Here is a 14,655-nt window from a genome sequence, read left to right as displayed (position 1 = left end):
CAAGGAACTAGAAGAATATAAAAAGGAAATACTCCTTACTGTGTTTGTTCAGAATTTGACAGAGGTAATCTGCTCTGAACCCGCACGCAATAAAGATGACTCCTAACTAATTAGCTCATTGAGGTATCTTGTCTAGCTCGCTGATTTGCAATACAACATTTATAGCACCTTTATTTGTAAATGACAAAATTCGAAGCAACCAAGATGTCCTTCAACAGGTGAAAATATAAACAAACTGTAGTACTTCCATATAATGGAATATATATCAGTGATAAAACGAAATGAGCTATCAAGCCATGAAAATATGAAAAGACATGAACAATCTTTAAATGCATATTGCTATGTGAAAGAAGCAAATTTGAAAAGGCTACATACTGTACGACTCCAATGATATGACATTCTAGAAAAGATAAAACACAGTAAAAGGAAAGATCAGTGTTTGCCAAGGGTTCTTATATAAGGGAAGGAGAAAGGGATGCCTAAGTTAAGAACATGGGCATTTTAGGTCTGTAAAAACATTCTGTATGATGATACTTTATTGGTGAATTCATGTCATTATACATTTGTCAAAACCCATAGAATGTTCAACAGAAAGAGTAAATATAATGTAACCTATGGACTTTAGTTACTAATATTGTGTCAATATTGGCTCATGAATTGAAACAACTGTACAACACTTGCGAGATGTTAAAAATAGGGGAAACTGTGTGTGGGAAGGGGTAGGGGGAGAAAGGAAGCATATGAAATCTCTCTGTACTTCCCACTCAATTTTCCAATAAAACTAAAATTGCTGTAACTATTAAAGTCATTTTTAATTAAACTTTAAATGTAAGAAATAAGTTTTCATAATAGATTTGAATTAATCAATCATCTATAATAATACAAGTGTAATATGCTAATTAGACTGGACAGCCAGACAACCTTCCAGATGAAGTCGGGCTGCGAGGGCTGAGGCAAGCCGCCACGGCTGTGAGGGGTGAGGCAAGCCACCGCGGCTGCAAGGGCTGAGCCCCTTGCACGAATTTTGTGTATCGGGCCTCTAGTATGTAAATAAAGCCCATATTATTACTGGAAGCAGAGACAAATAAATGGATAATTTGCTTAAGAACAAAAAGATCATAATTTTGGTGAACATATTCAACAGTCCAGTTTAGTGTCCTCTGAAATCCTTTCTCACTGAAATGAATAGGAATAGGATTTCCACACTAATTTCTCTTTACCTGAGATGCTAAACTCTCAGGGTGGGAGCTTGAGCTTAAATAACCAGATCTATCTATTTTCTAATTGTCTTTACAGTACCAAGAAGCCATGAGACAAAAACCCAAACAACAGAGCATTCATCTAACCAAAGAAGACAGGGAAAATTCCCAATATAAGCAATGATCTAGGCTCCAGGCCCAGTGGCAGTGACCTACCATCATCATCCTTTCATTTTCAACTTCATTGAGTAATTCAGCAAATTCCTTGAAGGATTCAGCTAAAAGGATAAAAAAATAAATAAAATTAATCATGGTACTTGATGGGCAAGGAGACAGAGATCTGTACAACAGGAGGTAGGAACCTATGTCCCACACCCACATGGCCACTAAAAGAATGTATCAAATACAAGGTCAATAGAAGAATGTGTTCCGTGCTGTCCAGTGTTTGTTTTATCTTTTCCGTTTCTTATTTTGCCAATCCCCCTACCCAAAAGATTTTTTTCTCCAGTTTTATTGATATAATTGACATACAACAATATACAAGTTTAGGGTGTATGGCATAATGATTTGATATACATATATTGCGAAATGATTACCATAAGTTGTTAGCATCCATCACCTCATATACTTAAAAAAACTTTGTTTTTCCTTGTTATGAGAACTTTTAGGAACTACTCTATTTATAACTTTAAACTATACTGAAAGGAGTTTTTAGGGGTAAAATAAGAGTTTTTATGGGTGAAATAGGCAGGTTTAGGAAATTTGAGGAATTAAGGAGTCCATGGAAAAAGCACAGGGCTACAGAGCTGCAAATGGTACATTTCCATAGAATAAGGGAGCTGGAAACAGCAGAAGGCACATTCCCATAGAATAAGGCGGCTGGGAGCTGCAGAAAGGTATACATATACAGAATAAAGGGAAGGAAGCCTCTCATTCAAAAAGAGAAGAAGAAAGCCCAGAGGGAATAGGGAAACAATAAGGGAGAAGAAGGAGGAGAGCCTCACCTTTCCCATGTTAGGTTCAACCTTTGAGCTCTGGAGTTGCTATAGTGACCAAATCAGAAGGGGATAGTGACAAATCAGAGGGGATATCAAGGCACAAAGAACTGCAGCCTTTATAAACCTTAGGAAAAAGGGACTCAGTGGAACTGTTTCTTCTCCCCACGTGGGAGTCTGTGCTTGTTTCTCAATAAATTTCCACCTTTGCTATACCACCTTTTGTCCATGGTTTCATTCTTCTTCTCCACCGGGCAAGAGCCCAGGAACCATCCTGCTCAAGGGAACACCGCGCGTTTCCAGTCCAAATTTCCCGTTTCAATACTATACAGCATTCTTAACTACATTTATCATGTTGTACATAACATCAACAGCACTTAGTTATAACTGAATGTTTATAACTTTGAACCACTTTCACCCCAATTTCCCCAGCCCACCCCCATCTCTGTCAATCACGAATTTGACTTTTTTTTTTCATGAGTTTGGTTTGTTTAGATTCCATATATCAGTGATATCATACAGTGTTTGTCTTTCTCTGATTTATTTCACTTAGTTTAACCTCCACAGGGTCCATCTATGTTGTTGCAAATAGCAGGATTTCCTTCATTTCTGTGGCTGAATAGTATTCTATCGTGTGTGTGTGTGTGTGTGTGTGTGTGTGTGTGTGTGTGTGTGTGTGTGATATTTTAAATATACTGTATATCATATTTTCCTTATTCATTCATTCATCAATAGACACTTAGATTGTTCCATGTCTTGAATATTACATGTAATACTGCCATAAGTATAGGGGTGCAGATATCTTTTCAGCATTGTAATTTCATTTTCTTTAGATATATAGCCAAAAGTGAAATTGCTGGATAATAAGGTAGTTCTATTTTTTTAATTTTTTGAAGAACTTCCATACTGTTTTTTATAGTGTCTGCACCAATTTACATTCCCACCAACAATGCACAAGTGATCCCTTTCCTCCACATCCTTACCAGCAATTACATCTTGTCTTTTTTATAATAGCAATTCTAACAGGCAAGAGGTCCTATCTCATCATGGTTTTTAATTGCATTTCCCTAATGACTAGTGCTGCTGAGCACCTTTACATGTACCTGTTGACTACTTCAATATCTCTTTAGGAAAATATCTATTCAGGACCTTTGCCCATTTTTAAATTGGATTATTTGGGTTTTTTGTTTGTTTGTTTGCTGAGTTGTATGAGTTCTTTATATATTTTTTATATTAGCCCCTTATCAGATAGATGATTTGCAAATATTTTCTCATTCCATAGGTTGGCATTTCATTCTGTTGATTATTTATTTGATGTAATCCAACTTGTGTAGTTTTATTTTATTTTTTACTTGTGTTTAAAGGTCATAGCAAAAACATGACTGCTAAGACTCATCCCAAAAAGCTTTTCCCCTATTTTCTTCTCAGAGTTTTGTGGTTTCAGGTCTTACTTTCAAGTCTTTAATCCATTAAGAGTTAATTTTTGTGAGTAGTGTGTGACTAGGGAATGGTTTCATTATTTTACATGAGAATATCCAATTTTCCCAGCACCATTTATTGAATAGATTGTCATTTCTCCATTTAGTATTCTTGGCTCCCTTGTCAAATATTAGTTGATTATACATTTCTGAGCTCTCAATTCTGTTCCATTGCTTTCTGTGTCTACTATTAAACCTAAATCCATCCCTAAATTATAGCTTTGTTTCTCAGATTTCTGAAAAGCTTTTTTGGGATTGTAGGTGAAAAGGCATGTGGTATGTAAGAAATAACATTAGATGGGGTAATAAACGACGAAGATTCTAGTTTAAGAAAGAAATAGAAGGAGCAGGAACTTGGGATAAACTTGGATTTACAGTCTCAGTCTACCATCCTCTTGATGTGCAATTTTTAATTAAGTAACTTGATCCCTTTGACATTCAGTTGCCTACCTTGTAAAATAGGCATGATAAAATACTTGAGAGTGTTGTTTTAAGGACTAAATTAGAAGGTAAATGTAGAATGCCAACTCATAGTCAATAATAAACATTACCTTTTCCCCATCCCAATGTTCTACTCTCCTAGTGCCAGTTCTGTCACTTACGGGTGAGGTGACTGGGCAAGTCACTTCTCCCTGGACTTCATTTTCCTAATATACTAAATAAATAAACTAATAAATTTGAGCCAAATTAAGCTAGATAGTCTTAACCATCCCTTTCAATTCTAATAACTTCTATTTTAAAGTTCCCAACTTCTCACCACAAACAGAAAGTATATTCTTAAATGGTATCTGAATTATAACAAACATTATAAGTACAGAGAAACAAAGGAATCCATGTTAATATTTTTAGATAAAAAATAAACTTCCCTTCCTAAATGAACGGCACAACTAATCCAGCATTCCAAGTACAAATGAAACTAAGTTCAGGGTCAATACAGAACACCAAAAAAATGGCACTCTTTCCTTCTGAGGATTAAGTTACTGCACATATCCAGGGGAGTCACCTTTGCAAACGCCGCAAATTAAAAGTTCAATTTCGGCACAAAGAAGAAAACTACCCTAATCAGAAAGTGTAAATAGGAAAAAATATAAATGTTCACTGACCTGCTGTTCTCAAATACTTTAGCTAAAAAAGGGTCCAAGAGATTGTTTGTTATTCTGGCATTTTTCCATGTAAGCTCAGTTTGTTCCTTATCTTCTTTGTAAATATGTCTATTCCATTATGTTGCCCATCTTATAATTGGGTTATTTGTGTTTATTAATGAGTAGTAAAAGTACTTATATATTCTGGACAAAAGTCCCTTATCAGATAGATGATTTTCAAAATTTCTTCACATAATGTGGGCTGTTTTTTAACTGTCATTTGAAGAAGAAAGGATTAAAATTTTGTTGAAATCCAATTTATCTACCTTCATTTGTCACTTGTACATTTAAGTCTTTCATCCATTTCAACTTAATTTTTGTGAGTGGTGCGTGATTGTGTTATACCTTTATTTCTTCTTCTAAGAGATTTGTACTTTTAACACTTACTTTAGTTTCTTAATCCATTTTGAGTTAATTTTTGTACATGCTGTGTACAAACAGGTCTAACATCATTCTTTAACATGCGTCTATCCAGTTATCCCAGTATTATATTTTATTAAATTTATTAAGGTGATATCGGCTAATAAAAGTATGTAGCTTTCAAATGTACAATTCAATAATACTTCATCTGTACATTGCATTATGTGTTTACCGCCCAAAGTCAAATCTCCTTCAATTACCATATATTTGACCCCCTCCTAATCCCACATCCCCCTCCCTCTGGTTACTACCACACTGTTGTCTGTGGCTATTAGGTTTTGTTTGTTTGTCTTGTTTGTTCATTTGTTGCTTTCAGTTTTATATCCCACATATGAGTGAAAAGTATGGTTCTTGACTTTTCTATCTGACTTCTTTTACTTAGCAGCATGATATTCTCAAGATCCATCCATGTTGTCACAAATGGCAGTATTTCTTCTTTTCTTATGGCTAAAAAGCATTCCAATGTATATATGAACCAAATAATACATTGGCCTCCCAGCATTATTTATTGAAAAGAATATTCTTTCCACAGTGAATTGTCTTGGCACACTTGTCAAAAACCAATTAATCATAAGTAAGGAATTATGTTTGGTATCTTAATTCAATTCTATAAAATTCTATGTCTGTCCTATGACAGTACCATACAGTCATGAAAACAATATCCTTGCAATGAGTTTTGAAATGGGAAAGTATAAGCCATCCAACATGTTCTTTGTTGTTGTTGTTGTTGTTGTTATTGTTGTTTTGTTTTTGAAGATTGTTTGGCTATTCTAGCTAGATCCCTTGAATTTCTATAAGAATATTAGTATGATTTTTGTCAATTTCTGAGAGATAAGATTTTTTATAGTTATCACATTGAATATGTAGACCAATACAAGGATCATGGTGAACTTAACAATATTGTCGTCTTTTTAAAAAAATGTTTATTGTTGAGAGAATTACAGATAACTCCCTTTCTCCCCCACTGACCCCCTCCATCTGGTTCCCACCCTGGGACAAGCCTTCACCATCATATTGTCTATGTCCATAGGTAATGCATAAATGCATATAAGATCTTTGGTAAATCTCTTCCCATCCCCCCTCACCCCTTCCCTCTGAGATTCATCAGTCTGTCCATGTTGCCATATAACTGGTTGTATGTTATTCATCAGATTATTTTGTTCATTAGATTTCTTGTTAATTTATTTTGACTTTTAGAATCAATTGTTGATATGTATTTATTGTCATTTTATTGTTCATATTTCTTCTTTTTCTTCTTTGTCTTCTTCCTCATCTTTTTTTTGTTTTTTTTTCTTTATTGAATAAGATATTACAACTGTGTCCTTATCCTCCCAATGTCCCCTCATCCCCCCAGCACATGCCCTCACCCCCCTAGTGTCTGTGCCCATTGGTTATGCTTCCTATATTTCATACAAGTCCTTTGGTTAATACCTTAGTCCCCCTACAAGTTTTTTGGTTGATCTCTCCCCCTCACCCCCACCCTCCCCTACCTTCCCTCTGAGTTTTGAGCATTTGATCGATGCTTCTCTGTCTCTACATCTGTTTTTGTTCATCGGGTTATGTTGTTCATTATAATCCACAAATGAGTGAGAGCATGTGATATTTATCTTTCTCTGACTGACTTATTTCACTTAGCATAATGCTCTCCAGCTACATCCATGCTGTTGCAAATGGTAGGAATTCCTTCCTTTTTACAGCTGCATAGTATAAAAAATGCCCTTCAGCATTTCATATAGTACTGGTTTGGTGGTGATGAACTCCTTTAGCTTTTTCTTATCTGTGAGGCTCTTTATCTGACCTTCAATTCTAAATGAGAGCTTTGCTGGGTAGAGTAATCTTGGTTGTAGGTCCTTACTATTCATCACTTTGAATATTTCTTGCCACTCCCTTTAAACCTGCAGTTTCTATTTGAGAAATCAGCTGACAGTTGTATGGGTGCTCCCTTGTTAGTAATTAATTGATTTTTTTTTTGCTGCTTTTAAGATTTTCTCTTTGTCTTTAACCTTTGGCATTTTAAATATGATGTGTCTTGGTGTGACCCTCTTTGGGTTGCTCTTGTTTGGGACTCTCTGAGCATCCAGGATTAATATACTTGACGTTGTCCCAGAGGCTTCTTACACTATCTTCATATTTTTGGATTCTTTTTTATTTTTGCTCTTCTCATTAGGTGTTTTTTGCTTCCTCGTATTTCAAATCATTAATTTGATTCATGGGATACTCTAATCTACTGTTGAATTTCTCTATATTATTCTTTATTTCAGTCAGTGTATGCTTAATTTCTGACTGGTCCTTTGTAATTTTTTTGGCATTCTCACGAAGATCCTTGAAAGTCTCACTAAGTTCCTCAGAGGTTTCTATAAAATTTTTGAGTAACCTCAGGACAATTCGTGTTAATAAAAAACATGGCGTCCTGAGAGGAGGAGATCTTAGATTCTTTAGCTAGGCTCCTCTGACTCCCTATAATGCTTTTCAATATTATGCTTCATCTCTGGACTCTTTATTAAGTTACACACAGCCCTTTTCCAGCTTGCTGAACCCATCTAGATGCTGGAACAAGAACCCCGGCACAATAGCTATCTATCTCTTTTCTCCTTCTGGCATTCCCATAATGTAAATGCTGGTACACTTGAAGTTGTCCCAGTGTCTCCTTACACTATCTTCATATATTTTATATCTTTTATTTTTCTTTTTGCTCTTCTGCTTGGGTGTTTTCTGCTTCCTCATATTCCAAATCATTGATTTGATCCTTGGAATCCTCTACTCTACTGTTGAATGCTGTAAATTATTCTTTATTTCAGTTAGTGTATGCTTAATTTGTGGCTGGTCCTTTTTCATGTCTTTGAAATTCTCACTAAGGTCCTTGAAAGGCTCACAAAGTCCCTTGATACTCTCATAGATCCCTTGAAGCTCTCATTAAGATCCTTTAGCAACCTTATAACCATTTGTTTGAACTCTGTATCCAGTAGTGTGCTTGATTTCATTTCATTTGGAGAGTTCTTCTGATCTTTCATTTGTGACATGTTTCTTTGTCTTTGCATTTTGACCACTTCCCCATGTTTGTTTCTATATATTAGGTAGAGCGGCTATGTCTCCTGAAATTGGTAGAGTGGCCTCGTATAATAGGTGTCCTGTAGGGCCCAGTGGCTCAGCCTCTCCAGTCACTTGAGCTGGGCACTCTAGGTGTGCCCCTATATGGGCTTTATGCACAGTCTTGTTATAGTTGAGCCTTGATTGTTGTTGGCATCACTGGGAGGAGCTGATTTCCAGGAAAATTGGCCCTATGGACTAGCTGCTACTACAGTGGAAGAGCTGCTTTAGAGGAGATACCCCTATGGAGCAGAATTTGCTTCAGTGCGGCTGTTGTGCTCTCTGAGTCTGTCCCTTGAGTGTGTAGTTTGTGGATGTGTAGAGTTGTAATCTGGTATGGTGAGAAGCTGTCCATAGGTGCACTGGCTCTGAGGCCCCCTGGGAGGAGCAATGTCAGCCATTGCCTGGGGCCCCACTTAGCATGAACTACAGAGTTATATGTAGATGGCTGCTACCTATATTAGGCTTGGAAGCGCCCAGGCAAGGCCAAACTGTGAAGCAAGGCAGGCTGGTGATAGTACCAGATATTGGGCAACTTATTGATAGGTATGGGGTTTGCTGATGCCAACTGCTATTTGTTTGAGAGATATGCTGATGGAAACTTAGATATGGCTGCCAGTCAGCTAAGCCGTGAGGTAAGTGCCAGTACAGGAAAAATGAGCAGTGTGAGCCATCCCCAAGTTCCTGCCCTGATGCCAGAAAATCCAGTTCCTCCCTGTATGTCCCTGGTTCCCCCAATGTCACTGCCCAGATCTAGAGATCAGAGGAAGCGGAATGTGTAAATTCGTGCACCAGCCCTTTAAGAGGAACTGCCTGGTTCTCGAGCAGCCTCTGAATCACTCAGCCAAGGCCCCACTGTTTGTTACAGTCTAAAGTTATGGGCACTTCTCTTTCCAGCAGTGGAACCCTGGGCTGGGTGTCTGGTGTGGAGCTGGGACACCTTGCTCCTCATGGGAGGCCTCTTCAGTGGAGATATCCCTCGGAATTTAAAAAAACACACACACCATACCTAAGGAGAAAATTAACAAATGGAACTACATAAAAATAAAAAGCTTCTGCATAGCAACATAAACCATCAACAAAACGAAAAGGGAACCCACCATATGGGAGAAGATATTTAGCAATGATATATATGATAAACGGTTCATATCCAAAATACATAACGAATTCACACAAATTAACAAAAGGAAGACAAACAATCCAATTAAAAATTGGTCAAAAGACCTTAATAGATACTTCTCCAAAGTGGACATATAGATGGCCAAGAAACATGAAAAAATGGTCAAAGTCACTGATCATCAGAGATATGCAAATTAAAATGACAATGAAGTATCACCTGATAGAATGGCTACCTTCAACAAATGACAAGGGCTGGCGAGGATGTGGAGAAAAGGGAACCCTAGTACACTGCTGGTGGGAATGCAGGCTGGTGCAGTCATTATAGAAAATAGTATGGAGTTTCCTCAAAAAATTAAATATGGAACTGCCATTTGACCCAGTGATCCCACTTGTAAGAATATAACCTAAGAGACCCCAAACTACAATCAGAAATAATATATGCACCCCTATGTTTATAGTAGCACAATTTACAATAGCTAAGATCTAGAAACAGCCCAAGTGACTGTCAGTAGATGAGTAGATAAAAATGTTGTGGTACACCATGGAATACTATGCAGCATAGTATCTCTTACTCTTTGAGACAGCATAGATGGACCCGCACAGAATCATGCTAAGTGAAATAAGTCAGTCAGAGAAAGAAAAGTATCACATGATCTCACTCATATGTGGACTCTAATGAACAAAATAAAGTGATGATCAAAATAGACCCAGAAACACAGAAGCATAGAACAGACTGCAGAATCTCAGAGGGAAGGAGCGGGTGGGTGGGTATGTGAGAAGAGATCAACCAAAGAACTTGTATGCATATATGCATAACCCATGGACATAGATGATAAGATGGTGAAGGCTTAGGGTGGGGGGCAGGGGAGGTCTAGAAGGTGTCAATGGGGGAAAGAAGGGGATATATGTAATATTTTGAACAATAAAGATTTAATTTTTTTAAAATGCCTCACATGGGTGTCGGACTAGCGTGGTCTGTGCTTCTGTCCCTCCTACCAGTCTTCGTGTGCTTTCTTCCTTACTTCTTTCACTGTAGGATTTCCATTGAGCCAGATTTCAGGCAGTTCTGAATAAAGGTTGTTCTTTATTTTACTTGTAATTTTGATGTGGTTGTGGGAGGCAGCGAGTACCAGCGTTTACCTATGCCACCATCTTGGTTCTCCTATATTAAGTCTTCTGACACATGAACATGAGATATCCTTGTATTGATTATCTGGCCAATGGTGGCCTCATCAAATGAGTTGGGAAGTGTTGCCTTCTCTGATTTTTTAAAAGAATTTGAGATGGGATAGTGTTAAATCCTTTAAATATTTGGTAGAATTCACCAGTAAAATCATCCATATCTGGTCATTTTTGTGGGACATTTTTTAAATTACAAATTCAGTGTCTTTATTTTTTTATAGGTCCATTCACATGTCCTATTCCACGACTTTTAGTAGTTTATATCTTTCTAGGAATGTGCTGATTTCATCAAGGTTATCTAATTTGTTGGCATAGAGTTATTTATTCTGTTTTCTTACCATCAGTTTTATTTCTGTAAGGTCAGTAGTAATGACCTCTGTTTCATTCCTGATTTTAGTAATTTGATTATGCTCCCGGTTGGTTTAGCTAGGGTTTGTCAATTATATTTAAACTAGTGGCCCAGTGCATGGATTCATGCACATTGAAAGACAATGAATTAGAATATTTTAACATTGCTATTTACCCTTTCTCTACAATAAAAATGTCAACCAAATTCACGCTCGACAATGACATATCAAAACACATGTGTGCGATTGGTGCCAGCAAGAGCTTTATATGTATCGTGCATGCACGAGTCAACTTAGCATCTTATATACATAGAATAAACTTGCTTAATTAGCTTTCTAATATAGCTAAACTTTTTCCAGCTCAGTGAAGCACTCAAACTTCTATTTCAGGCAATTGTCAGCAACACAGAAGTAAATATTAACATGAAGTAAATTATTATTGTAGATCACGAAGGGAGAACAAGGGACTCACACAGACTGAAAGTGAAAGGATGGAAAAATATCTACCAAGCAAATGGAAATGAAAAAAAAAAAGCTGGGGTAGCAATACTTATATCTGACAAAATAGACCTCAAAGTGAAGACCATAACAAGAGACAAGAAAGGCCACTTCGTAATTCTAATGGGATCGATACAACAAGAGGATATAACTCTGGTAAACATTTATGCACCCAATGCAGGAGCATCCAAATACATAAAAAAAACTTCTGGAAGATATCAGGGGAGAGATTGACAGCAACACAATCATAGTAGGAGACTTTAATACCCTATTAATATCACTGGATAAATCCTCTAGATAAAAAATTAGCAAAGTAACATCAATCCTATACGACTCACTAGACCAGATAGACGTAATTGACATCTTTAGAACATTCCACCCCAAAATTACAGAATATACATTCTTCTAAAGCACACATGGGACATTTTCAAAGATAGACCACATATTAGGATACAGGTAAAGCCTCTCCAAATTCAAGAGAATTGAAATCATATCAAGCATCTTCTCAGATAACAATGGCATAAAATTAGAAATCAACTACAGTAAAAACAATTACAAAAATTCAAACACTTGGAGGCTGAATAGCATACTATTAAACAATGAGTGGGTTAGCAGAGAGATCAGAGAAATAAAAAACATCCTGAAAACAAATGACAACGAAAACACAACAATCTAAAAGCTTTGGGACACAGTAAAAGCAATCCAGAGAGGGAAGTTCATAGCATTACAGGTCTACCTCAAAAAAAAAAACAACAACTGGTAATAAACCATCTAATTCAGCAACTTGAAGAATTAGAAAGAGAGCAAGAAAAGCCCAGTGTGAGCAGAAGGAAGGAAATAATAAAGATCAGAGTGGAAATAACTGACATAGAGACAAAAAAAAAACACAATAAAAAAGATCAATGAACCAAGAGCTGGTTCTTTGAAAGGATAAACAAGATGGACAAACCTCCAGACAGGCTCACCAAGAAACAAAGAGAGAGGACCCAAATAAATAAAATCAGAAACAAAAGAGGTGAAATAAAAACAGACCCCACAGAAAAATGAAGAATTATAAAAAATACTATAAGCAACTCTACTCCAACAAACTGGTCAACCTACAAGAAATGGACATATTCCTAGAAAAATTCGACTTTCCAAAACTCAACCAGGAGGAATCAAAAAATCTGAATAGGCGGATAACTATAAAGGAAATTGAAACAGTAATCAAAAAACTTCCAGCAAACAAAAGCCCTGGATCAGATGGCTTCACAGGGGAGTTTTACCAAACATTCAAAGAAGAAATAAAACCTATCTTCCTTAGACTATTCAAAAAAATTCAAGAGCAAGGAACAGTTCCAAGCTCTTTCTACGAAGCCAGCATTACCCTAATCCCAAAACCAGATAAAGACACCACAAAGAAAGAAAATTACAGGCCAATATCTCTCATGAACACAGACGCCACAATCCTCAACAAAATTCTAGCAAATCAAATCCAGCATTACATTAGAAAGATCATACACTATGAACAAGTGGGATTTATTCCAGGGATGCAAGGATGGTACAATATCCACAAATCAATAAATGTGATACACCACATAAACAAACTAAGAGATAAAAACCATATAATCATATCCATTGATGCAGAAAAAGCATTTGACAAAATCCAACACCCTTTCTTGATAAAAGCTTTCAGCAAGGTGGGAATAGAAGGATCATACCTCAACATAATAAAAGCCATATATGACAGGCCCACAGCCAACATCATACTCAATGGGCAAAAACTAAAACAAATTCCCCTAAGAACAGCAATGAGGCAGGGAGCCCACTCTCACCACTCCTGTTCGACATAGTACTGGAAGTGCAATCCATTGTGATCAGACAAGAAGAACAAATAAAAGGCATCCAAATTGGAAAAGAAGTAAAACTGTCCTTATTTGCAGATGACATGATATTGTACATAGAAAACCCCAAAGACACCATCAAAAAACTACTAGACTCAATAAATGAATTCGGCAATGTAGCAGGATATAAAATTAACACCCAGAAGTCTATGGCTTTTCCATACACCGATAATGAATTCACAGAAAGAGAAATTTCAAAAGCAATCCCATTTACCAGTGCAACAACAAAATTAAGATACCTAGGAATAAACTTAACCAAGGAGACAATGGACCTGTACTCAGAAAATTACCGGACGCTAAAAAAAGAGATAGAGGAAGACATGAAGAAGTGGAAGAATATACCATGTTTATGGACTGGTAGAATCAACATCATTAAAATGTCCATAATACCCAAAGCAATCTATAAATTCAACACAATTCCCATTAAAATACAAACGGCATACATCAGAGTCCTAGAACAAATTCTCCAAAAATTCATCTGGAATAAAAAAAAGACACCGAATAGCTGCAGCAGTCTTCAGAAAGAAGAACAAAGTTGGAGGGATCACAACACCAGATATCAAGCTATACTACAAAGCCACTATTCTCAAAATACCTAGTACTGTCACAAGAACAAACATATAGACCAGTGGAACAGAACAGAGAACCCAGAAATCAACACAAGCCAATATGCTCAATTAATATTTGACCAAGGAAGCAAGAACATACAATGGAGTCAAGACAGTCTCTTCAATAAATGGTGTTGGGAAAGCTGGACAGACACTTGCAAAAAAATGAAACTAGACCACCAACTTACACCATACACAAAAATCAACTCAAAATGGATAAAGGACTTAAACATAAGATGGGAAACCATAAATATCTTAGAAGAAGCCATAGGCAGCAAAATAGCAGACATTTGTCGTAGCAATATCTTTACCGATACAGCTCCTAGGACAATGGAAACTAAAGAGAAAATAAACAAATGGGACTACATCAAAATAAAAAGCTTTTGCATAGCAAAAGAAACCATCAACAAAACAACAAGAAAGCCCACTGCATGGGAGCTCATAAACTGAATGGCCACATTATTAGACCACCCCATTAGTACTTCGTTGGGCCACCTTTTGCCTTCAATACTGCGGCGAATCTTCTTGGCATTGACTCCATGAGATGTTGAAAGGTGATGCGAGGAATCTGACACCATGCCTGATGAATAGCACTGTCCAGTTCTGTGAGATTTGATGGTTGTGGAACCAGCTGCCTGATGGCTCTTTTAACTTTGTCCCACAAATGCTCAATTGGATTGAGATCTGGTGATTGTGG

The 14,655-nt window shown here is 36.8% G+C and overlaps 1 protein-coding gene across 2 annotated transcripts in view; it reads right to left on the bottom strand.

Annotated features, from left to right (window-relative positions):
• OPHN1 (oligophrenin 1) overlaps positions 1-14,655 on the bottom strand; it is a 479,266-nt gene that overhangs the window by 304,332 nt on the left and 160,279 nt on the right. For both annotated transcript variants that reach the window (XM_005880381.2, XM_005880380.2), the window contains exon 4: positions 1,416-1,477. In XM_005880381.2, coding sequence (XP_005880443.1) covers positions 1,416-1,477 — 62 coding nt within the window. The remainder of the gene's footprint in view (positions 1-1,415; positions 1,478-14,655) is intronic.

Source organism: Myotis brandtii, unplaced genomic scaffold (genome assembly GCF_000412655.1).
Source record: "Myotis brandtii unplaced genomic scaffold, ASM41265v1 scaffold635, whole genome shotgun sequence".
Lineage (NCBI taxonomy): Eukaryota > Metazoa > Chordata > Mammalia > Chiroptera > Vespertilionidae > Myotis > Myotis brandtii.
Note: the sequence above shows the minus strand (reverse complement) of the source record. Positions and strands in the feature narration are given on the sequence as shown.